Genomic DNA, 23,995 nt, shown 5'->3' on the forward strand with positions numbered 1-23,995 from the left:
TATATCTCGCGATAGGAGGATGTTCGCAATAATAGCGGACGACGACGGGACTCAAATATACGTGAATGAGGTTGTAGTTGTAGTTCATCGACATCCTTTGCTGGCGTGTGTTGGTAGCCGTGGGAAACAACCAGGAAACAGCCCTTGTCAGGGTCTTGTTGAAGCTTGCTCTCCGCTTTGCAACCTATTTGTTCTGGTCCTCGTCGTCTGACATGTCTGAACCAGCCCAGAGCCAAGGCGACGATTTTGAACATCCCGGCGACCAAACCCAGCCCACTGCCGAAATCCTCAACGCCCTCAACATCATCAAATCTGAGCCCCAAAAAGACCTACCGCCACCCACTGAGTATGAGGCGCTCACGGCGCAATTGCTCGAGAAACCTCACAACCCTGAAAATTGGAGACGACTCGTCAACGTGGCTGAGAGTACCGGTGACATTGAAAAGATAAAGACCACATTTGACAGCCTATTGAAGCAATATCCAAACACAGTGAGTTGTGCGTGACACCCAACACGCATCCCTCGTCTGACAGGCCACAACGCACAGTCTTCTGCACAAATTGCATATATTAGTCACTTTTTGAATGATCAAGAAACTTTTGGAGCTGCTGAAGAACTCTTCAAGAAATTCTTGAGAACATCGCCGTGTGCCGATCTTTGGAAGTTTTATCTTGTCTATGTGAGGTATGTAATTGACTATGCCCTTTCTCCGTGATTCCGATCTCTTGACAGACGTTTGAATGTTTCGCCATCCACGCGTGATATCGTCCGAAAGTCTTACGAGTTTGCTTTGAACCATGTTGGTCAAGATAAGGAAAGCGGAGACATTTGGAATGACTACATACAATTTCTCAAAGCTGGCGAGGTGCGCCTCTTCATCTCCTGCATCCTAGTTACAGCTGACTCATTCTGGGTAGACGACAACGACATGGGAAGAACAACAGAAAATGGACGCATTGCGCAAGGTTTACCATCGCGCCGTCCAAATTCCCCTGGACAACGTCGAGCGACTCTGGCAAGAACTCGAAGCATTCGAGGTAAATCTCAACAGGATCACCGCCAAAAAATTCATGGCCGACCTCTCACCAGCCCACATGCAAGCTCGTACCGTCCTCCGTCAGCTTACGAACCATCTAAATGCCCTGTACCCTCCATCGTCCAATGACATATTTTTGCCTCCGCTACCCAGGTTTGACGCATCAGAACGGACGCTTGTTGGCAAGTGGAAAGCGTATCTGAAGTGGGAGGAGAGTAACCCTCTAGAGATTGAAGAGAAGGAGAAGGCAACGCTGATCACTCGGATCCAGGGTGTTTATCGCAAGGCCGTCATTCGTATGAGGTATTACAGTGAAATCTGGTTCATGGCGTATACGTGGACGAATAGCGTGGGCAAGCATGACGAGGCCCTCTCGATACTGAAAGCTGGGCTTGAGGCCAATCCGTCAAGGTGAGCATGTATTTCTATGCATTCCGCCACTGAACTAACAACGTTTTAGCTACCTACTGACCTTTGCCTACGCTGAGGCTCTGGAGGTCAAGAAAGACTTTGCTGAGGTTCACACCCTCTACGACAAGTTCCTCGAAACGCTACGTGGTCAGCTCGAAGCACTCGAACAGTCCTCAGTAGCAGCAAACGCATCCTTCTCATCAAATGGGAGTGGTACCGTCAACGGAAACACAGCGGCAGCAGCACTGATCGCCAGCACTTCCTCAGCAATCGCGGAAGCTGGCATTCATTCCAACAACACGTCGTTCAACTCCCAAGCCTCTGAAGAGAAGCCACCAAAATCAACCGAGGTCCAGGAACGCAGGACTGAGTATGGGTTGGCTTATATCATGTACATGCGTTTTGCGCGAAGAGCAGAAGGTGTGAAGTCGTCGAGGATGGCGTTTGGCAAATCTCGCAAAGATCGATGGGCTCCTTGGGAGGTATACGAAGCTGCTGGTATGTTTCTGCTGGCTATCTAATCTGTCCGATGTCTGATCTCACTTGATATAGCTTTGATGGAGTATCACTGTTCTGATGACAAGTCGGTCGCAAGCCGTATATTTGAGAAGGGCCTAGACACGTTTGGTGATGAGATCGAGTTTGTGCTACGCTATCTAGGTTTCCTAATTTCTATCAATGACGAAAATAGTGAGGCTTCCATGTTTTTCTCTCTTCATTTTCAACTTTTAACAACTTTGTTAGATGCAAGAGCCTTATTTGAACGGATTATCGGTACTTTCCCACCAGAGCGAGCCCGACCACTATGGGAACGCTGGGCTCGATATGAGTACCAGTATGGTGATCTTGAAGGTGCGCTAAAGCTGGAGAAGCGGATTGCGGAGGTTTACCCGACTGGTATGTTGTTCATCTGCATCTTGTTGTAGTTGAGCATCCCCGTTGATTTTCTCCCAGATCCACCAATCAAGCGCTTTGCTCAACGCCATATCTACCTCGGCACGGACGCCATTGCCGCTCGCGACCTAGGATTCGCGATGGCCAGAAAAGTAAACACATCTTCCCTCGGACGAACGGAAACACAAACTTCCTTGCAATCGGGCACTACACCAGCACCATCAGCAAAACGACCGTCATCCCCAGATTATCGTAAACGAGATGACAGTCGTAGTGGGGAGTATAGTCAAGGATACAAAAGGATGCGGGCCGCGTCACCTGCGAGGGGAGGTGGTGCACCTCCAGAACGAGACCGAGAATCAAGATGGGATGGGCCGTCTCGACGGCGATTCTCTCCACCACCCCCTGCTCTTCCTCCAGCCTGGGAGAGGGAGGAAAGGGGACGACCGTCGTTGCCTACCCCACGTGCACACCAAATGGACCGAGAAGAGGAGAAACCACGCAGCGGCTCGTTGCCGCCTGTGCTATTGTGGTTCTTTGGGGAGTTGCCAACGCCTGCCTCGTTCGATGGTGAGCTTCGATTATATATTGATTGCTCCATGCGGTTGAGACTGATGATATGCTTAGGCCCGGTGTTTAGGACAGACGACTTGATGAACTTGTTCAGAAATGCAGTCATCCCGAGCAGCAATAGGGTGAAGTCGCCACCACCCAATCCCCCACCTCGAAGTGGTCAGTTCTCTCTCTTTCGACTCTTTATTGACATTCAGTTTTGATCTTTTATGGTCAGGTGGACGACCTCCCCCGGATTACAGTCCGTACCAAGGGCCAGGAACTGGACGCACTGCAGGTGGCGGAAGGAGATACTAACCAGATTACACCGCTATTTCATTTTGGTCAGGTGTGAGGGGAACGAGGCGAGTGCAGTGGCACCGTCCATAATTGTTGATGTGGCCCATTTCGTATGACCGTCTTTTTTTGGTTGGTCAAGGAATGCTTGCCGCCTTATCGTTCTTATGGAGTACATATCGTTGCCACCTGGAGGAAAAAAGTAACTACAGGCCTACATGCTTTCTTGGTAGTCTATCGCACACCAGTCATATATATATTCTACCCATATCCATAACGGCTGGTATCGAGACTAGCACTTTCGATCGAATTCCAGTATATATGTGCAAGTCAGAAATTGCCAGTCAGGAACAATTATGTAAATGTGTCTTTGGAGGTCTTTGGTATTCGAGAAAACGCGACGCCAATCGATCAACGATAGGTAAATAAGCGGGAATGCAGTGAGTAATTACCCCGACCTCGACCAGATCACCCGAGCAACCTCCCTATGTATATGGAACATGAGAGCAATCGATAAACAAAGCATTATCGGAATGGAAATTAAGGTTGCAGCTCCCGCTAATAAGACTGCCCAGGGACCGAGTCCTACGAGAAGACCGCATATGAAAACCGTGAAGTACACGACGAAGGGAATCGACACGAATGAACAGAAAATGGTCAAGATTTCAACCATTCGTTGGATGAAGTTTGGTAATTTATACTTGAGGTCAAGCAGCGGAAAAGCCAACGCTCTCGCCCGAGAGATGATGGAGTGGGGACATGTGACGGGGGTAGAGGAGATCTCAGTAATGGATGCGATAGTTTCCTGTGATCGGACGCTGTCGAGGATCTTGCTGTAGGAAACTGTCGTGATGACTGCGATGACACTGACCCCATTTTCCCGAAGCTCATGAAGAGACTTGGCGAGGACATAAATGATGTTTTCAACAATTTGGCAGTCATGTACCGAATCCAAGAGGAAGACGATAGGTAAAGTTTGGGGAAGGAATTCGGAGGCGTTGAGAAGTGGACGAACGATCAGTTTCTGAAATTGGTTCTGCAGTGACTGTTCGGGAATGTCAGGTTCCGCATGAAAAGCGCCCAGTATTTCGACTTTGACTTCCTCTGGACACCGAGGAGAGACAACGAGCTGATAGGCTAGACTGGGGACTACGCGATCCCCTTGTGCGGGCCAGAAATAGAAGAAACGGCGAAAGAAGATGCTTGCTAGCAAGACATGCTTTGCCTGGAAGTGCCTTGCTACGCTTTCTCCAGTCAACCGAACCGAATATGGGTTCTTGCTATGCATCAGAAATAGGTGTTTTTCGCCCAGATTGTTGGGTGACACCAAGTTGTCGAAAGAGACAGTGGGCAATTCTATCGGCCTGCCGACAAATTCTTCAATGGAATTGAAACTGATCCCTGATGCGGCCGCGTCTTTTAGCTTGGCACGTACTGTTACAGTGATTCAATTTAAAATCCACTTCATATCTTGACTTCTACTACTTGCCTTCATCGAGTGTCTGCTTCTGTCCACCAGAGTTGTCGACGAAGTAGCAGCCCTGAACGACAAAGTTTCGAGCTCGATCGAAGGTCATAGTCTGTGTGGGGCACCGAATACAAGGGGGGCGAGGGAACGGGGGCCTCAAATAGAGCAATGCGACTTCAATGAGGAGGATCCACGTAAGCCCACGTTGCGCCAATGTTCATAACGCCCAGTTATACAGATTCAGAATGCATAGCAAAAGGATTCCTAACGTGGAAATGCACGGCGTCAGAGAAGTACATGATTGCAGACAAGTTAGAAAACGCACCGTTGGTCCCTGGGCAAGTAACCGCTTAACATTTCAGTAGCGCGGCTGGGCTTTGGCTGGGCTGCGTTTCTCTGGGCCAAATTTGACGATCCGTAGTCGTTTGTGGAGAGCCGGATTAAGAATAGTTGGTGGTCAACATTAACTTTCGGCGAGCAGAAGACCAAGTTCTAACGAAAATTTGCCTGAACTGAGTGTAGAGTAAAATAACGTCGGAGTGACGATGATTGCATGGTAGTCTGGGAAGTTCAAGTACATGTGATGCAGTTGGAACACAGAGCAAGGCAATCGATACAAAAGTGCGTAAAGAATCAAATTTAGCTAATACGGGGTACTCTTGGCGTGTTCATCTTCAACGACTAAGTAGCTCGACCAAAATTTGACGTCCATCGACGTGCTTTCCAATTCCGAGAGCAATAAGTTCATATTGCAATTAGCCTGGTTTCAAGCCTCCAAGCAATTTGGCAAATCATGCAATGCTACAGCCCAGCCACACTGGGGCATAAATTCCGGTTATTTAGCGTGGTGCAGAGTAGGATCCACGCCGTAAGGGCTGGACAATCTCCCGCCGCCTGGAAACTGCTCTTACTAGTCGCATCCCAGCTCTCGAAGAGTGTCCACCCTACAATGGTCACGATCTCTACCCAATCCGTTGGGAACAGTTCACACAAACCATTGTTGACATAGCAAGTTGCATGGGTCGCGAAAGCCTTGTCGGCTAGCGCGTTGCATGTTGTCTCACCTTCGCCTGTCGCTTCAGGCACCAGTGCGGCCTGTAGGCAATGCATGGTGTGTGCCAACCACTCCTGTCCCTGCAAGCCAAACTTTGACCCTGCCGCCGTGAAGGCTTACACAGTAGTGTTGGCCATATCCAATCGGGTAGCCCGATTGACCACAATGGTAACGACTCTCGAGACAATCAGCATAGAAGGTGCAACTCCCATATGTCGGATTGGAACATTCAAAAGGAATATCCCGGAGCTGAAAGGAAGGAGTATCGGAAAGAGACTGGGCTTGGATTGACGAGATCAGGAGCACAAGATGGACAAACAGGCGGAACACTTGTGCTACGGCCATGCAATTATATAATTAGTCTTTTGATCCTTTCATCGACTGGTTGACGTCTTACTGGGTTGGACAGGAATAATGATCATTTTGTTAGAGCACCTGATGACAGGAGTTTGAAGGGAGTGCAAACTACAGAGTACTAGTTAGCGCAAGTATATGATCCTTCGTGCATGACGAGGCAAGACTGGAGACTCTGCGTACCTCAGTTCGAAGGGGGGAGGACCAAAGTATCTGTGTAACGTTGGGCAGCGCCCAGGGCGCACAATGCTATGACATCATGGTGGCACCCATGTGTGTGGTCTCCGTATTTGGGTTCCGTATTTTTCGACAGTTGTGCAATCAATGTGCAATGTTCCAGTGGACAAAATGCCAAATATTCGATTGCCAGTGCACACATACTATCATGGATCCTCAGGGAATGCACTCTCTCCGTGATTTGAGTGAGTGAGTGCAATTTCTGATAAGGAGTCTAAGTAAAACATGTTCGGATACAAAACAACTTTACTACTACACAGAGCAAATGATAATAGTACAAGTGTACAACAATAAAAGAGTAGAACACACGGATACGGAATAAGGCATACCTGTTACAAATGATATAAGGAGAACCGATTTGCACCAATGGCACTAGAAGAATGTCCAACACACACTTTCCTTTGACCGCCTATGACCCAACCTTCCTGTCCATCCTCAACCGCGACTAGTCTGATCAAGACGACCAAGGAGGCGAAACATTGTGCAATTCTGACGCCCCAGCCCTTGAGGAGCCACTTCCACCATTGACCATTCCCGAAAAATCTAAAAACTCCTCAAAGTCAAGGTCGGATGGTTCCGGAAGAGGTGGCGATTCTTGCAGATCATAGGCTTCCATGATCATATTCACGATGTTAGAGACTTCTGACGTGTCCTGTACTTTGGGATTTTCATCTACATCCATGGCCTCAGTGACCTGCTCAGACGCAGTATCTTGAGATTCTTGCCCATGCTTGACCCTTGCCTCGAAAGATAGTCTTTTGGCGATCGGTTGCTTGGCCTCAGCAAGAAGCGTCGGAGTCTTCCGCTTGGCAGGACGCACGGACGAGTTAGCTGTATATGTAGTCGTAAGTACTAACAATCTGACAGCCATAATTGGCAATGACTTACTCGGGGCCACGGTTTGGTTGATACCCTGCATGGGTTGATTGGACTTGTCCAAATGCTCCTTCGTTTGTTGGGTAGGCAGATCCCATTGCGTTCGTGGTTGGGGAAGAGGTTGTCGACTGCCAAGGAAATTATTGCCTTGAAGCGGGTTTGGCAGATTGCGTTGCTGTAATATTCCAGATACAGCCGCAGACCCGGCAGCTGTATTTTGCTGAGCAGCCGACCCACCAAATGGAAATTTCATGTTAGGCACTGTGTTGGAGGGCCCACTCCGGTTTCCAGTACTCTGTTGCATCAAACGCAATTGATTTTGCAAGGCCTGCTCGGCGTGAGCCTTTTGCAAATCACCACGGTTGGCCTCAATGACCTCGATGACTTTCTCCGAAACTCCACGTTCATGGAGATCAGACGCAGGTACATGAGCATGAACGATGACACTCCGGAACATCGAGGGAGATGGTGCATTTACACGCTGGGACGCCGGCGAAGGTGCATGTACACGCTGGGACATCGGCGGAGGTGCATTTACACGCTGGGACACCGGCGGAGGTGCACCCCTTGCGGCAGGAGCGGCAGCCTTCGTTGCAAGAGGGGTTTTCCCTTGGGCTTGTAGCCTCACCTTGAGAAGCGATTGGATATAAAGTCCATCGAAGTCGTATAGAAGCTCTTTATAAACGAGCGCAAGCTTCTGCGCAGCATCAGGACTGCACTTTGCTGGGCCCAATTCGGTGCTGGGAGATTGTGCGAATCCCATGCGCCCCCCAATAATGCTCCAAAGTCCCTTCCGTTGTATCTAAAGGAAAGCCATGAATCATTGTTTTCACGCGAGATGGGGAAAAATAAACACCTGAATGGGTCCGGATTCTAACATCACGTTTCTATGGAGCTGATAGAGGTCGACCGGTTTGTCGTCAATTTGTGGTGGAGTATCGTTCTTCCGATTCTTGTTGGCGCAGTAAATCCTATATGATTGCTGGAAGCGGGGGTGATCTAATGGTGGGGGATGGCTTCCAGCAACATTCTGATTCGCAGCCGGAGGCTGTGGTGGATTTTGGGAGACCCTCTGTGCGGCATAAGCACGCAGCAAACCGGCTCTATTAGCTTCTAAAAACGCGATAACCCTCTCTGGTACATTGCGTCGGCGGAGTTCATGGATCGGGATGTGAGTGAGAGCAGCAACCCTTTGCATAGCCGTAGAAAGTGACCCCTGTCCAGAAGACAGCCCCTGCATCGACGGAGGCGGAGGTGGCACATGCATCGCCTGAGCAGCAGGTCCCGGTTGCGCTCGAAGCCTCGTATTGACTGCCCAGGCAATGTAGTATCGTTCGAAGATGAATAGGTACTCTTTGTAAATGTTAGCAAGGCGGTGCGCGATGTCAGGTCCTGACTTTGCGGGCTCTGTTCCGGTGCCGGAGACTTGCACAAAACCCATACGTCCCCCAATAACATCCCAAAGCTTCTTTTGTTCCACCTGCATAAGATCTATAAGCTGTAGCGATATGACGAGAGTAGAATCAATTACCATCGCAAACCCTGATTCCAGCATGACATTTCTGTGAAGCTGATAGAGGTCGATCGGCTTGTTATCAATTTTTAGCTGCTGTAAATCGATGTTCAGCTTGATGCAAAAAGGCTTGAATAATCGCTCAAAAGCGGACATTTCCATAGGTGGAGGAATATTGTTGTTCTGGTCACCAGAAAGATGTACCGCTGGGACCGTCGGGAGAGGCTGGCTCCCTACAACGTTGTCGCCCTGAGCTGAGCCTGTGTAAGGCGGAACAGACAAATTTGGCAGAATCGAGGTAAGGGGAGGTACGAAAGCAGCTTCATTCAAACCAGTTTGCGAACTTGACGGCAAAGGCGTGCTTGACGAAGGTAAGGGTAGCGTAAACTTCTCTTCTACCTCAGCTCCAATGGTCTTGGGAACATCCACTTTTGACAGTTCGCCGACTTCCTTGTTTCTCATGGAGACTTCTTTTTCTTCTAAATAAAGCGTGCCTAGCCAGGAACGATAATTCTCTGAGTCAGAGCGTAACCTCCCGACAGCAAAGCATCTTACCATTTTGATCTATGACTACATCGAATTTACTTTGAATTCGATTGAAGAACTCTGGACCATCCGGAAGTTGAGTTGCATCCTGCAACCGATCAAAGCGTCAGATTGTCAATGGATAACAAGGAAGTGTTATTCAAACATGCCTCCTCAAGGACAGAACACCAGTCATCATCATGGATAATAGCAACCTTGGCTTCAGGATGCTAATCGATTATTAGTTATGAGAGGTTTATGCATGGCAGGGATCACCTTTTGCATCAATATCTTGAGAATAAGTGTAGAAGGGTGAATAGTCTGTTGGGCTATTGAGAAACTTTTAGAAAATAACTTGGACATACTCACAGGTGAACGGCTCTGCCAATCCTTCAACACTACAGGTCCATTGTTGCGGCCGCCTAAATGGCTATTGAACTTTGTGCTTGAGTACTGAGGAGGAGACGCGTACTAGATAGTATACTTTGCGAAGAGCTTGAAGAACTCGGTGGCGATTTAAGTTCGACAGTATCTGTTTCCACCTCCGAAGCGAGGTTAAAGGGCAGGTTTTTCCATATGGTGTCCGAAACTGTGATCGTGAACGAGCGGATAAAAGTGGTTTGGTTGCGAGGCCATGTTGTCCAGGATGATCCTGAATCATCCTCAACACCGTTGAGGTCAGGTTCTGGCCATGTCTTTGACTCAGCCATGCCATCATGTTCCCAGGAGTAAGTGGTGCGCAACGGATATCTGTGATCGCCAGGGACCGTAAGGAATGTCAAGACAGGTCCATCTTGAGTACGATCAGACTGCATGGTGTTGTTATATGACGCAATGCCCCACGATGTGGTTTTATCGCAGCCTGTCACGAGGTGCAACTCTCCATTTTCAAGCTCGCAACCACGGGGCCCGTTTACGAATTGATACCAGCTGGCTGCGTGAAGTGAAGCATAGTCCCTGAATGCTTTGAGATTGCGCAAATCTTCATGATGAGCTCCCTCAGGCATCGCCAATACCGCCCCTTCTGATTTTGAACCACGGAAAGTTAGCCCCCTGGAATCTCATCAGCACTCAAATACTGATAATGGCGATAAAAAGAACCTCTGTTTTTTTACTGAAATGCTGGCGAGATAACTCCCTCTTGAATGCTCAGGATATTTCCGAACATCTGCAGAGGAAAGTGACAGAGGGGAGAAGTTCTCAGGTAATACTTCTGGGTTACTTGGGTGATTGGCATCAAGACAGATATTGAAAAGATAATCGAAGGCCCCGTAAGATGTAATCAAACCGACGTCGCCGATGCTAGCACCAGTTTGCTGGTATGATTCTGGTAGTTCCGTATTGGGCTGAGGAATCCAGAGAGGGAACCCATGCTTCTTCTGCAAGAGTTGTCGCTCGTAGATGGCGTTGGCGCTCTGTTCCTCGACCGTGGTGTCATCAGTTGCAACAGACGACTGGACAAAATTAGTCGAAGAGCCTAGCAAGGGCATGTTCGAAACGTACATCTGCGAAGGAAGAAGGTACGGTGGGCTTTATCAGCCATTGTTGGTATAGAAAAGAAAGTGGACGCACTTTCGCTTGTTGTCCGTGCCAGCTCCGACGTTTCTGGTGGCCCGGGCGCCGCTCCCAATGGTTCACTCGTTGAGCTAACCCTTGCATGATGCGATGAGCTTTCATCTAAAAAAATGTGAGCAATTTCATTTCATTAAACCTCGGTTCAACGTCCGTACTGATAATGATCGTCACACCCTGTGAGGTGTTGAATTGACCACCAGAAATTCCCGTAGATGTAGAGCCAGTGAAAAGGGACACAGTCGACACTTCACTATATCTAAGCGCTCAGTAAGGTTACAAATGAAAAGTTCTGTACGTACCGCACGCTGGGTGCCGGCGTCGATATGGATGTGGCACTTATCGACGACTGACTGGCAGCTTCTGTCTTCAGCGACGGATCAGGCATGGCCATCGCAAGTCTGAGTTATCGCTCTCTATCTATCGGCCGGGTCTGATGAGGAATAGTTGGTAAGCTTTGTGGCCTCCCCAATTCGGGCACTTCGCTCAAGAGCATGGCACTGCTAGCCTCTAGGCACCACTGCCAGGAACGCCACAGCTAATTACCATTCCAAGAGATTGCAACTCCCAACCACCTGTGGCGAAGGCTGCGGGAGGTTTCCGTCAAACGTGAGGCATGGTCGGTGTTGGGTCGATGCGTGGACGACGTCCAAGTACTTCTGTCTGTCGTGAAAATTACTGAAGTCGGGTCGATGTAAGTTTTGGCCTCTGCTTGGCTGGACTGAGGGCGAGGATTGGCATGGGCGAGGTTGCCACAGCTGACGATGAGGTATGCACTGGTGTAGAGATTCAATATTCAAGGGCCGCGTGGACAGGAGATTTCGAGAGCTGGCGGATCCGGAATTTAAAATCCTGCCATCTATCTCCCACCACCGCTACAAGTGACATCTATTCAAGTTGACCTTGACCGTCAACGTGTATTGCACGACGCACGTACCAGAACTGCCTGGCAGATTCTCAACCTATCATCATTCATAAACAACGGTGTCGAGCAGCTTGCAATTGGTCTCCGCCCTGTGATGGAAACAAACCCGCCTAATTCACTCGATTTAGTTCTACACGTGTGCCGGAAGCGTAATAACCGCGACAATACCTTGGACGACGCGCAGCTGGAAACACGGTGTCCACTCGACAATGGGCGACACGATTGCAAGCCCATCTCCGCATGTTTTCCTGCTAATCAGCTCGACAGGCTCCCCCTAGAACTTCTCATCGAGGTTCTGCTGCAGGTGGACATTCCTTCACTGACTCGCTTCCGGGGCCTCAACCGCCGCGCAATGGAGCTTGTCAACTCTATCCACCAATACACCGCAATCCTTAAGCATTGCCCCAACATCATCCGCGCCATTGTCAGCATACAGGCGGACGCGTTTGACTGTATTACACTATACAATACGCTTTGCACAAGCCGATGTTCCACGTGCAATCTCTTTGGCGACTATCTCTATCTCATAGACTGCCGCCGAGTCTGCTACTTCTGTTTCACCGAGCGGCCGGAATACTTCCCTCTCACAAGTCGCGAAGCATACAGGCTCTTCACCCTCAATGCAACGCCACAGAGCAATGCTAAAAGCTTCCGCAAACTCTTCGAATTGGCGAAACCACCGAGCATCCTCAGCCTGCCCGGGCGGTACTGCGGTGCTTTGACTGTGAGAGGGCAGTCGAAGCGACTTCGACTCTACGATCGCCAGGCATTGGTGCACAGTCTGACGGGCAAAGGTCTTCCCCAGTCGGACAAAGCAGCCTGGGAACCTAAGCGATTCATGGCCATCATCTCCGCACCAGTTCTACTCGATGGTGGCCGGCAGGTCGACCGAGGGTTCTTCTGCCTCGGCTGCAGGGACCAGAATAAAGATAGAACCACGCACTTCAGAGTCAAATACACGACAGAGGACTTGTTAGCACACATTGCGAGGTATGGACGAGTAGTGGAGAGGATATTGATCCCCGGCAGGTTCATGCACGTTACCAAAGACTAGATGATGACATAGTCAGTTTTCCTAGCTACTCGTTTTGCCACCACATGTTAATTCAGCTTTGTACGATAAAAGCCCCGTAACTGGTTTTCTTTTTCCCCAAACAAATCTTTCGCAAGCTTGCCACGTCGGCTACAGTTCAAATTGCACCATGTAGTGGTTACGCGCATATGTTCACTTGTGTTTAGCTAAGAAGAACATTTAAATTAGAATCATGCCCAAATGGCCATTAGGAACCGTAACAGATCTCGAGGATGTGAAGTATACGCTGATGTAAGTGGTACCGTTTAGCTTAAGATGATGGAGTCACTGGGTAGGGTTGGACTTCAAACGGAATCAAAGTTGAACGTTGAACGTTGAGGATCTTGAATTCAATTTCGAGTTGAGTGTACGATATAAGCATTAATTTTTATCTATATAGAATGGAGGTCGCTAGCCTCGTCTATGTTGCCAGCCACGTAGGTTCGTCGGTCTCATCTCTACCAGCTCAGCTTCCGGATCCTCTGTCAAGAATTTAAAACAAGAAAGTTAAACACCTCCACCACTCTTCTCAACAGGAATCTTCGTCCTCTTCTGTTTCTTTGGGGAAGGTGCGAATGCAACTTCCTTGAGGTTCCCGCAAATCTAGAGAAGAGACAAGCTAGTCAGTTCTCGAAACGATCTGGAGGAAAAAAAATCAAAACCGACCTCAGCAAACTCATCAAAGTCCAACTCCTCCCTGTTCTTCAACCCAGCCTCATAAAAGACATATGCGTAGTCCTTGTCCGAAATCCCAGCATACCCCAGGACATCCTTCAAGACCTCCTTCACGTCCACCTTGTTCATCTTCTCCGCTTCCCTCACATGAGCCACGAATGCATGCCTCAGCGTCGCCAACTCTCCAGCCTCGAACTTTGAGCGGCCATACATATACGGCTTGTTCTCCTTCACTGCAGCACCAGTGCCAATTAGACGTCCAGCAGCCGACCAAAGCTTCTCCCACAAACCTCTCGGCTCAAGGTCAGGTACGTGCGCCATGTACGCGGGTGAAAGGCCCATGCTTTGAAGGAACTGGACGGCATCCTTAGTTTGCCTTTTGCGCTCTGCTTTGGACCAGTTGAGCTCGTCTGCCATGATATCGACGACCCGAGGAAGGGCATCGAGGGCGGCGTGTGCATTGAGGAAGGAAAGACGGGTACGGCGGGCGAGAACATCAATGGCAGAAAGGGCATATTCGTGACGGACGGCATATCGCACTTCTGCGTCGATGACTGGGGATGAAGAAGCCAACTTAAGGCGATAGTAAGACCAGAAGCTGGGAAACACATACTCGGGTATTGAGGTGCAAGACGCTTTCCGTACAGAGGCCAGCTCTCGCCAGTGGGTTCTGCAAGAGAGCAGACAGTCCATGCACGATCACCATAGTTGTCGGAGAGATGCCTAGCAACTTCGCTCTCCAGACCATACTGGCCAACCGTCAGCAAATAAACCTACAAATCTGCACAAAGAGACTCACAGTCTGGATCAGCCCAATGAACATATTCCTACTCCACCCATCGCTACCCACCAATCTTAAGTTCTCCGTCACACATCCACTCTTCACGCGCCCTTCAAGCCCGAAAACCTTGACAGCCTCATCCACCGTCTCCTGCGCCATGGCCCTGTACGTGGTCCACTTTCCACCAGCGATCGTGAGGAGTCCACTGTCACTAACATAAATCATATGATTCCTCACAAGACCCGCAGTGCTGGCTGCCCTGGGATCGCGCACGAGAGGCCGGAGCCCACTCCACGCGCTGAGGACATCTCCACGGCGGACTTTGATATCAGGGGACAAGTACGAACGGACTTCCTCCAAGACCCAGCGGATGTCTTCCTCTGATGCGACTGGGTCACGTTCCACCGAAGCTGGTGTGTCTGTGGTCCCAGCTATAGTATTGCCCTGCCAGGGAAGAAAGAAGATCACACGTCCGTCTGAGGTGGCGGGGTCTAACAAGCCCATCTTACGAGGGGAGTAGTAGTTGGGCAAGGTAATGTGAACTCCGGACGATGGTTGCACGATGGGCTGGTGATTTGGGTCATCAAGAGAGAGGAGGGTATCAGAGAATGGGCCGGTTGCGTTAATGACACCCTGAAGATAGACGAATCAGAATAGATGAGTAGGACCAGAGAGGAAAACGAACCTTGGCTTTAACATCCCATTCTTCACCAGTGAGAGCATCCTTGACCCGTGCACCGGTGAGCTTCCCAGACTCATCTTTATTCAGTTTCGTAACCTCGCAGTAGTTCGCGACGATAGCTCCCTGCTTGACAGCACTCATTATCAGGGCAATGTTCATCCGAGAATCGTTGTGTTGTCCTGCGCCATATCTTTAGTCACCAACCTGATAGAGACTACAAAAAAAAGCACACCATCATAGTAAACCACAGCGCCAACGAGACCCTCACTCTTAAGCATAGGAAAAGTCTCCAACGCCTTCCCTTTGCTCATGAGGTACGACGTCTCCATGTTCTCCTTCCCAGCTAGAACGTCATACATCTTGCACCCTGCATAATAATACGGGATTTGCCAGTACTTGTAAATCGGCAACATAATCGGCAGCATGTTGGATAGATAAGGCGCAGTCTGCAAGAAAATTTTGCGTTCGTGCAAAGCCTCGCGGACGAGTTTGTACTGATCGTAGTCCAGTTCAAAAACGGCTTTCTGGAGGTACCGCACACCGCCATGAACAAGTTTTGTCGATTTAGATGACGTTCCTGCCATCACAAATCAGTCAATGGCGAAGAGGGGAGTAAAACAAACGCACCAGCACTGAAATCGTCTCTTTCCACCAAAGCAACCTTCAGCCCTCGACTAGCAGCATCAACGGCAACCCCAGCACCGGTAGCGCCTCCGCCAACAATGAGCAAGTCAAACTCCTCACCAGGCTCGCCATGCGTCTTGATCGCGCCAGACGCCTTGAGCTGTTTGAGCATCTCAGCCCGCGAAGGTGGGGTCCATGGCGGTGGCGGCCTGCGCTGCTCCTTGGTGGACAGAGGATAGGCAGGTCCTGAGTTGAGGTACCAATAACATGCGCCGGCGCTGAGCACCGTGCCTCCTGTCGCGTACGCGAGTGTTCGCCTCGAGAAAATTCTGCGGAGGATAGCCATTATGTATGGGTGTCTATTTGATGGCTGGGCATCGAAGATTAGCTTGACGCAATCATTACGGTTGGCGCTTTTGGACATACGGTATGGAGGGGCTGCAAAGAAAATATGAGCATCGTACGACAAGAACCTGGCATGAACTACGCACCAAGCAGTCTAATATTATCTCCTCAATAGATCTTGAAGTCACCGAGGGCGTTCAGCCAACAATACACAAGTTCTCCTCGATGACGCACATACCTCGGAAGACTAGCCCTGACAACGATCAGTCCGTGAAAACAGTCGAACGTGGGTTCCCTCACTTACCTCAGATATCTCCGTCAGGGAAGAGACGGACTGCAGTCCAGAGAAGGAGGAAGATGGCGGTAAAGGAATGGAACGAAGACAAAATCACCCATGTCTTTCAATTTTGTAGATGGATCAACCACTATCATCTGGTTTCCGGGTCGGGCGGCCCGCCACATCCCACCTTCCCGCTCCAATCCGTTCCGCGGGGTCGACGACAGCAACATTCATGTATTCAAGGGAGCCTGCACTTGTAGAAAAAACGGCATTTTGTTCAAAATGTATATACTGCGGCATGAGGGTACGATAATATTTTGTCGAATGCACATGCATAAACCATAAACACAAGATAAAGAAGATGTCCATATCCAGAGGCATCGCTTCAGACTCGGGATTCTCGCACTCAAGAAGGTCTCCTCGCTTTCCAACTCCAGACCGACGACGGCCCACCTGGAACCGAACGAGGCCTCGCATACCCAGGAACCACACTCTCCGCGACAGGTTTATCTTTAAAGCTCAACAAATCACTCAAAGACGCAATCTGGTCACCCTAATCAAATGACACAATTCATCAGTCCTTGGTTCCCTCAAACAAAAGAACAATCCGAATTACTTACCTTCTGTTCCAAAATATCAACAACCTCTCTAAGATGCTGCGCCAAAATATTCCGCTTGCGGACATTCGAAACAGCATCCATATCTTTATACTGATCCGCGAGCTCAACATAAATACTACAAAAAAAACCATCAGTTTCCTTCCCCTCAAATAGTAAAAAAAAAACACACCTTTTATAATGCGTGAAATCATCCTCCAACTCCCTGATAACCCGCATGACCACCGTCTGCGGGGGTAGTCCTTCCTTTTGGCCTGCCTGGCGCCAATACGCCGGGTTCTCAGAGAACGTAACATGTCCTTGTCCTGCTCCAACATCCCGCTGCTTGCCCTTGAATTCCGGAGGAACAGGAACGTCATCCGAACCCTCTGCAAACCCTTCATCCTCCTCCTCCTCTTCCTCCTCTTCTTCTTCTGCCTGAGGATGTCGGTGCTGCCTATGCTTCACCCACGAAGGCGAAGAAGGTCGATCCCTATGCCTCCGACGATAACACACCGTACACGTCTTCGCATTATGCTCCGGAGCAGAGAAGAAAAGCCTCTCCAATCGCTCGCCGCGAATCTGGGGAAAAGGTGTCTCCAGTTCCTCCGGCTGAGGAGGGGGTTGACTTCGTCTACTATGTCTCGCTGCTTGACCGGGAGTAGGAGCTGATGGCCTGGACGAGGACGACGATGGTTTCTGGCGCTGCTGCTCCTGCTGCTGCTGCTGGTGTCCTAAACGTTGTTGATGGCGATAGGAAGTCAAAGCAGGCGATACGGCCCTTTCCGTTCCCTCTTCCTCTTCCTCTTCTTCAACAACCGCCGCCCGCCTCCGCGACCTAGTTGGCGTAGGCGAGGGACTGCTGTCCCTAACAGGTGAAGGACTTCTTGACGTCCTGGACCTAGCCAAAGAAACCAAACTCGCATCAGACCTCCTCTCCTCCACCTCGGCGGATATCCTCTCAAGGTCCTCCATATCAAGCAATTGCTCATCCCGCTCTCCAGGGGCAGTAGTCATAGTCGACGCCCCAAGGTTCGCACTCGACCCCATCGTCGCATGATCAGTTCGCATAGTTTTATCCGCCATGTTGAAATTCGCGTGCGAAGAAGGATCGAAAGGCTCAGGCTCTTCATCTTCCTCCTCTTCCTGTGATCGATACTCCAAACCCTCCTCCTCCTCCTGCTCTTCCTCTTCTTCACGGCCCTCCTCTTCTTCTTCCACCTCCACCTCCTCCTCATCCCTAGACATAGCAACATCCGCCAAACTCTCATGAATACCCGACACCTCCCTTGCCATCCTCCTCTCCTTCAACCCCTCCTCAACCACCCCCCTCAAAACTTCCACCTCCCCCGCAACGCGCTCCACCTCCTCTTTCAGCTGCACAATCTCGCTCCCCTTCTCTCTGAGCGCCCTAGAATCCGATTCACGCAGATTCCGGAGTTCCATGAGAAGCTCTTGATGAGACGCAAGCTCCGAAGTCAACCTCGTCAAATGGGTGCGAAGGGAGTTGATCAGGGCTTCCAGAGCTATCAAAACAATTCAGCCTCCCTCCCATATAGAAGGAGACAAAGACAGACCTTTTTTCTCCTCGACAGCCTCCTTATACCGAACACTCGCCTCCCCCACCTCACTCTGCTCAAAATCGACCTCCCTGGCCTTTCCCTTTCCTTTCGCCCCTTTCCTCCTTGAGAAGCTTATATCCCGTTGCTGTTGCACAATAACCTCCTCCCTCTCCATCAACCTCGTCCGCTCTCGTGCAACTTCGCGTTTACACTCCTCCAACTCCAACTCTAGCTCCCTGACGCGTCTCCTTGAGATCCCATTCTCTTCGTTCAGATGATGAAGTTGGGTCTGGACTGTAGAAAGGGTCTGCAATAATCGAGCTATATAAACAAAAAAAATCTCGTCAAGGTCTTTTCTTTCCATAAAAAAACGACAGAAGGATTACCTTCCGAATCCCTAGGACGATCATCAGCCCTATAAGCCACATACTCAATCCCAAACTTGGCCGGACTCTCAACAGCGCTCGTCAAACCCGTAACATCAGGTAACTGAACCTTTCCCCTCGGGGTATCTCTCATAGATGACCTCCTAGGTGTAGGCCGCCTCACGCTCGCAGACGGCGCAAAGCTGACTTCCGCAGTCTGGTTTCCGATATTACTGAACGGGTTTCTCTCGGGCTCTTCTCTAGATAGAGGAGCAGAGGGCCTTGGATTGGTACCACTGCTGCTTCGCCCTTGCTGCTGGGATCTAGATACAGAGGATGAAAGCCTCTCACTCTTCGTCGACCTCCCAAGTTTAGACCCGGTGGTGGACGGTGTAGGAGGCTGCACCCTCACATCGGGCTGCTGAGCCGCAGGAGAAGAGGCATACGAAGGGAATATATTCGACTTCCTACTCGGCCTAGGCGTGGGTGCATTCATCGACTCGTTCTGGGCTCTCCCGCCTAGCGGGGACATCATAGGAATCGGAGAAGCTGTTCGGTTTGATTGGGCACTCCGGGGTCGTTTGGGCGAGAATGAGACGTGTCGGAGGTGGTCTGATAATTTTGGTCTAGCTTGAGTGCCATTACCACCGCCATCAGAGTCGGAGGCAACTGAGGAGGCAGAGGATAAGGGAGAGCCAAGGCGGGAACGCAGGGATGGAGGAGCTGCGTAGCCTGATTTTAAGATTCTGTCCAGCTCAGCAGTGCTATCCACTACGAGCGGGTCGTACGTGACACTACCCATTCCCTGTAGTAGTAGTATGAACATCAGCAGTGGAGCAACACAGTAAGAAAAAAAGACTTACAGGGTACTTGGACCTCGAAGGCTCCATATCAAAAACGCTAAGTTTACTATCCACGCCCGCAATCATTTCATGGAGCGGTCTCTCGGGGTCGTACTCTGCGCCGCTGATACTAATATCACGGCGAGCATGCCTGCCCCCACCTAACCCCGCACTGAGGGTTAACGCGCTAGCATGGTGAGCCGCCGTAGACACGCTCTCCCCGCCATACGGGTTAATGCCCTCCTCATCGTCTCCCGTACGATAGGACCACGCCGCCACCTGACTGTGCGTGTCCTCATCCCCGTAGAGGTCTCCGGAGCGGTGGGCAGCGTACGATGGAAACTCTGGGAAGGGGTCTGGTGCAGAGTTATGACGTCCATATTCCACACTGCTCGCATTTTGTCTTGTATAATTGTGATTGTGATGATCTTCGTCTCCGTCGTCGTCGCTAGCCGAGGACAACCGCAAGGAAAGGTCTGTGTGCTGTAGATTGTGTTCAAGTTGAATACGATGCTGCTCTTGCTCGTCGCCACGGATGCTGATGTCAAGAACAGACCCTTTGGCTGTTCGTTTTTTCATCATCGTGCTGTTGTTCTCTGGTGTCGCGGAGGAAAGAGAAAAGAGAGTGGCAGACGATGGAAGGCACAGCGAGTAGAAGAGCGCTGTCCGAATTCGGACATTCAACAACTTGACCAAAATAACGCGTGTGTCACGTGGGCGTGTTTATGCCCTTGCTGATTGATTCCCACCGAATCCCCATGCAGTTTACAGGGATCAAGAAGATCCTTGGACGTGCCTAGAGGTCTTGAGTCTCGAGATACGAAAAACGCGTTGTGAGTACAGTTGCGGACAAACAAAGTCAACAAATTTATTGACCTATTTTTTGGGACTCCGAAAAACATCGGAATTGGTAGATAATGGTATAAATGGGTTCCTATTGATCTCCTTGATCAATTCCAACGAGCAGAATTCCCAGAAATGACGATATAAGGGTTTTATACCCCAAAAATTTGGCCAGTGCCTGAAAAAATAGCTAAAAATACGGAAAATATGCCAATCGACTCCTTTTTGTTGGATTAAACTATCCAGAAACCCTGGTTTCCCCTGAACAACCCAGGGTTTCCAAAGTGCTTGCGTAGAAACCTTGTTTCCACAAGAAGCGGAGCTCAGAATATTTGAAGTCCACCACATGCACATGCATAAGTTCAAGTTGGCGGCGGGGGTCATCAACCTTTCAAGTAGCAAGGGACTATGGAAGGGAGCAGTGGCATCCCTAAACCACTCCTGCTCTCCTACATCTATGTAAGTATAGCTACCCATCCAAACCCTCATCTTGTTTGCATCTTGTAGCATCGTGTAGACCATGAACCAATATTATTTACCGTGGTAACCACTTGTCGAGTGGGCGCGTCGCATCGCGCGACGATACGTGTGCGACAAGGGATGTGCATGATGGAGTTCAACTCGTCGCGCTCTCTTCTCATCATGACCCGGGGAGCCAAGATCAATTTAAATTTGAGCGCGACACGCGTCGGCATCTAGGAATTTAACTCCGACATGGGGTTCCTCAAAATAACCCATCGACTGATGGAAGGGGGATTTCTACCAAATGCAGAAGAAACCCAGGGTTCCACGCGAAAAGGGGGTTTCTGGTTAGATTGATCCCTTTTTGTTTCCTCTCTTTGATTTCATCAAAGTCTCCCTGAAATATCGATGTCTTCGATGGTGGGAATTTTGCTAAAACTGTCACGTGGGCATACCCTTTCCGGTCAAGGTGCCCCGGAAAAAGATATAAATGGACCCTGGTTCATTTTTTCACGCATCTACTGCACCAGGGTTATAAATTGCACAGAATTGATCCAAAGATGGCCGACTCAGAAGACTTTTGGGTGCGTTGAAAACACCCAAAAATTTGGCCAAACCAAAAATGCGTGGGAAAATTAAGGGAACACCTTTTTTGAACAGTTTCGAGGTCTCTGAATCTGAATCTGAAGTCAGAATTTTGATAAAAATTCTGGTTCTCAAGTTATCAAATTTGATGACTTTGTTTGTCCGCAACTGTACAACAAGATCCACGCATTTACCTCTAATAACGGTGCCAATCTGCCAGTACCACGCTCTCAATTTTTCAAAAATTTCAACGAACGTTAGGTGAGTGCTCCACAACTACCAACTTTCCGCGATTTTTAGCTAACGATCTGCCCGCAGAGCGTTGGCAGAACGCGTCGAAATCTCAGAGGCGGAACAATGAAAGTCACATGTTCAAGATTTGATAAAAATCGAGAATGGCGGCTCTTTCACTCTCCCTCTTCCCAACTCAAATGGCCCCCTTGATCCTGCCACCAGAAATCTGCTCACTAATCTGCACCTCTCCCCTGCTATCCCACTCTGACCTCCTCGCCCTCTGCCATGTCTCCCGGTCCTTCCGCGCCGAGGCCGAACGAATCTTGTACACCTCCATCAACCTCCCAACCCCCTCCCGACGCGCTCTCAACTCATGGTGCACCTCCCTCGTCCGCCGCCCACATCTCGGCGCCCGCATCCACTCCCTTTCCCTCACCATGCCCTCCCAAACAAGCCTCCAAGCAGACGACCTCACCCGCCTCACCCACGCCCTCCACCTCTGCATCAACCTCCGCGACTTGACCATATTAGACGGTGAACCCCCGTTTCTCGGAAACGCAGTCCATGCATGGGTCCTCGAGGGCCACACATTCGCCCTCCAAAAATTCACAAACACCTATTTCACCACAACTATGCTCCGAGATTTCCTGGAGGGCCAAAAGAGTCTGACCACCCTCTCTCACCGTCCCTCATCCTCAACGCACCTCGTTCTCGGGACGAGGTTTCCACGCAGAGAGACCTTACCGAACCTCACCACCCTAAACACCAGCGCAGCCATCATAAGAGAACTAGCGAAGGTGGCTTCGGAGCCCTGGAAAAGCATCAAACGACTGCAATACTTTTTAGAAAACCCAAAGGAAGAAGACGAACTAGCGACGTTCGTAGCTCTGACCAGCTTTGGGCCCTTGGAAAGCCTAAGCATCGAACGATGGCAGGAGAAGACCCAGGTGGGGATGGACGTAGCGATCATCGCTGCGTGCGCAGCTGCCCAAATGCCTACCCTCAAATACCTCAGGATCATGGATTATACATGCCTAGTACGTCTTTTTATCCCCTCCTCAAAACTTCTTATTAACAAAAGTCACCTCCAGCAAACCGGCTACCAAGTCTCCTTCCTCCCCTTCCCAATGCGTTTCACCCGCCTCCGAACCCTAGTCATAAAACCTGCCACTGTCGTGAACCCCCTCTCAGACGCCTCCTCCCCAACAAGCGCTTACCCCGATCTACTCCAACACGTTAGGCGCTTAGAAGTGGCTGAACGGATTATGAATAACTTGCCAACGCTGGAATTACTGATTTTGATACTTCCGGAGAAGAACTATCGGTTCACGCGTGATGAGGGAGCGGTTTGGTTGGTGCAGAACTTGATTGAGGTGGAGGTGGATGATGATGCGTGGATGAAGGTTCGGTTGACGGATGACTTGGAGTTGAAAAAGGATGGAGACGACTTGGGCTGATATGTTTCCTTTCACTTTAGCTATTGTATTGCTAATTATTGTCAGCCTACAGTATCATAACTGTTCGCGTCTTCAATACAAAGTGGTACGGACCATGCTCAGGTCCAAATAACTGGGTCATACTGCATAAACAGGCGATCACGTCAGTCGCCAACAAACTCATCAGTTTTACAGAGTCTCGCACGCGACAACCTTTGGACATATGACTGTTTTGCGTGTCTATATTAAACCCATATGACGAATGACGATAACATGAATGCAGATGGCTGTGTACACGGAAACAAAACGAAATATCAAGATTAGGTATGTTACAGCAGTTTCACAGGAACAATTTAACATACGGCACGTACTTCCGAACGTTTTAGCCTTTAAGCTTTGAGGCTATGTAAAAGCCCCAAGGCTTGTAGCCAATTCTCCACGTCAGACGATCCCGGAGATGAAGCAGTCAGTAGTACAGCAGGTGGCAGTGGCAGTGGCAGTGGCAGTCCCTGTCCGTCGTCGAAAGCGAAGGCGGATTGACGATAACGAGGCGATGACAAAGTCAAAGACGATCGGATGGAAGTTGAGGGAGGCGGTTCAAGTGTCCACGTAACAAAAATGTAATGGGCATGTCGAGGCTAGCTGGTCTGCAGGTTGGCTGCAGCTCTTCCAAACACCCGTGGACAGGTCGATGTGTCCCTATGTGTCCCATACCGCTCCAGAATATACCTCTACCTCTACCTCTTTTCACATCGATCCCCCCCTCTCACATTTTAAACAAATGGCGGTGTAGGGCAGTGTACTAGGCTAATGGCACGAGTCTGCACAGCACTACACAGGAATGTGTCGCGCTGTAACCTTAATGCCAAGTTTGGTCACGATCAACGGCTGAGGTC

General features: G+C 49.9%; 7 protein-coding genes across 7 annotated transcripts; 3 read left to right on the forward strand and 4 right to left on the reverse strand.

The window, feature by feature from the left end:
• Positions 1-212: 212 nt before the first annotated feature.
• On the forward strand, positions 213-2,374 carry LACBIDRAFT_245406 (uncharacterized protein; the record flags this gene model as incomplete). The annotated part of the gene is made up of 8 exons (XM_001875608.1): positions 213-491; positions 549-685; positions 734-866; positions 919-1,448; positions 1,498-1,661; positions 1,767-1,946; positions 2,001-2,138; positions 2,193-2,374. 8 exons carry the CDS (start codon positions 213-215, stop codon positions 2,372-2,374), a joined length of 1,743 nt encoding a protein of 580 aa, XP_001875643.1.
• Positions 2,375-5,215: 2,841 nt separating this feature from the next.
• Positions 5,216-6,277, reverse strand: LACBIDRAFT_308677 (uncharacterized protein). Its single transcript, XM_001876047.1, has one exon. It carries the CDS (start codon positions 5,767-5,769, stop codon positions 5,461-5,463), a length of 309 nt encoding a protein of 102 aa, XP_001876082.1. The 5' UTR covers positions 5,770-6,277; the 3' UTR covers positions 5,216-5,460.
• Positions 6,278-6,758: 481 nt separating this feature from the next.
• On the reverse strand, positions 6,759-10,877 carry LACBIDRAFT_308679 (uncharacterized protein; the record flags this gene model as incomplete). The annotated part of the gene is made up of 11 exons (XM_001876048.1): positions 6,759-7,135; positions 7,193-7,982; positions 8,037-8,660; positions 8,712-9,187; positions 9,249-9,327; positions 9,389-9,448; positions 9,495-9,539; positions 9,588-9,640; positions 9,691-10,271; positions 10,320-10,672; positions 10,791-10,877. 11 exons carry the CDS (start codon positions 10,875-10,877, stop codon positions 6,759-6,761), a joined length of 3,525 nt encoding a protein of 1,174 aa, XP_001876083.1.
• Positions 10,878-11,809: 932 nt separating this feature from the next.
• LACBIDRAFT_322614 (uncharacterized protein) lies at positions 11,810-13,067 on the forward strand (the record flags this gene model as incomplete). Its single annotated transcript, XM_001875609.1, has 2 exons — positions 11,810-12,705; positions 13,058-13,067. The coding sequence occupies 2 exons, from the start codon at positions 11,810-11,812 to the stop codon at positions 13,065-13,067; spliced, it is 906 nt and encodes a 301-aa protein (XP_001875644.1).
• A 227-nt stretch (positions 13,068-13,294) lies between these two features.
• LACBIDRAFT_245541 (uncharacterized protein) lies at positions 13,295-15,895 on the reverse strand (the record flags this gene model as incomplete). The annotated part of the gene is made up of 7 exons (XM_001876049.1): positions 13,295-13,372; positions 13,775-14,016; positions 14,076-14,211; positions 14,262-14,876; positions 14,929-15,104; positions 15,158-15,502; positions 15,553-15,895. The coding sequence occupies 7 exons, from the start codon at positions 15,893-15,895 to the stop codon at positions 13,295-13,297; spliced, it is 1,935 nt and encodes a 644-aa protein (XP_001876084.1).
• Positions 15,896-16,580: 685 nt separating this feature from the next.
• LACBIDRAFT_308681 (uncharacterized protein) lies at positions 16,581-20,121 on the reverse strand (the record flags this gene model as incomplete). The annotated part of the gene is made up of 6 exons (XM_001876050.1): positions 16,581-16,727; positions 16,795-16,909; positions 16,964-18,296; positions 18,348-18,653; positions 18,719-19,502; positions 19,561-20,121. 6 exons carry the CDS (start codon positions 20,119-20,121, stop codon positions 16,581-16,583), a joined length of 3,246 nt encoding a protein of 1,081 aa, XP_001876085.1.
• A 1,739-nt stretch (positions 20,122-21,860) lies between these two features.
• Positions 21,861-23,120, forward strand: LACBIDRAFT_322616 (uncharacterized protein; the record flags this gene model as incomplete). The annotated part of the gene is made up of 1 exon (XM_001875610.1): positions 21,861-23,120. One exon carries the CDS (start codon positions 21,861-21,863, stop codon positions 23,118-23,120), a length of 1,260 nt encoding a protein of 419 aa, XP_001875645.1.
• Positions 23,121-23,995: the final 875 nt, after the last annotated feature.

Source organism: Laccaria bicolor, genomic scaffold, assembly GCF_000143565.1.
Source record: "Laccaria bicolor S238N-H82 LACBIscaffold_3 genomic scaffold, whole genome shotgun sequence".
In the NCBI taxonomy this organism is placed as follows: Eukaryota; Fungi; Basidiomycota; class Agaricomycetes; order Agaricales; family Hydnangiaceae; genus Laccaria; species Laccaria bicolor.

Bases quoted from the DNA above. Each gene is read 5' to 3' on its own strand.
- LACBIDRAFT_308677 (XM_001876047.1), bottom strand. From the start codon at position 5,769: ATGCATTGCCTACAGGCCGCACTGGTGCCTGAAGCGACAGGCGAAGGT.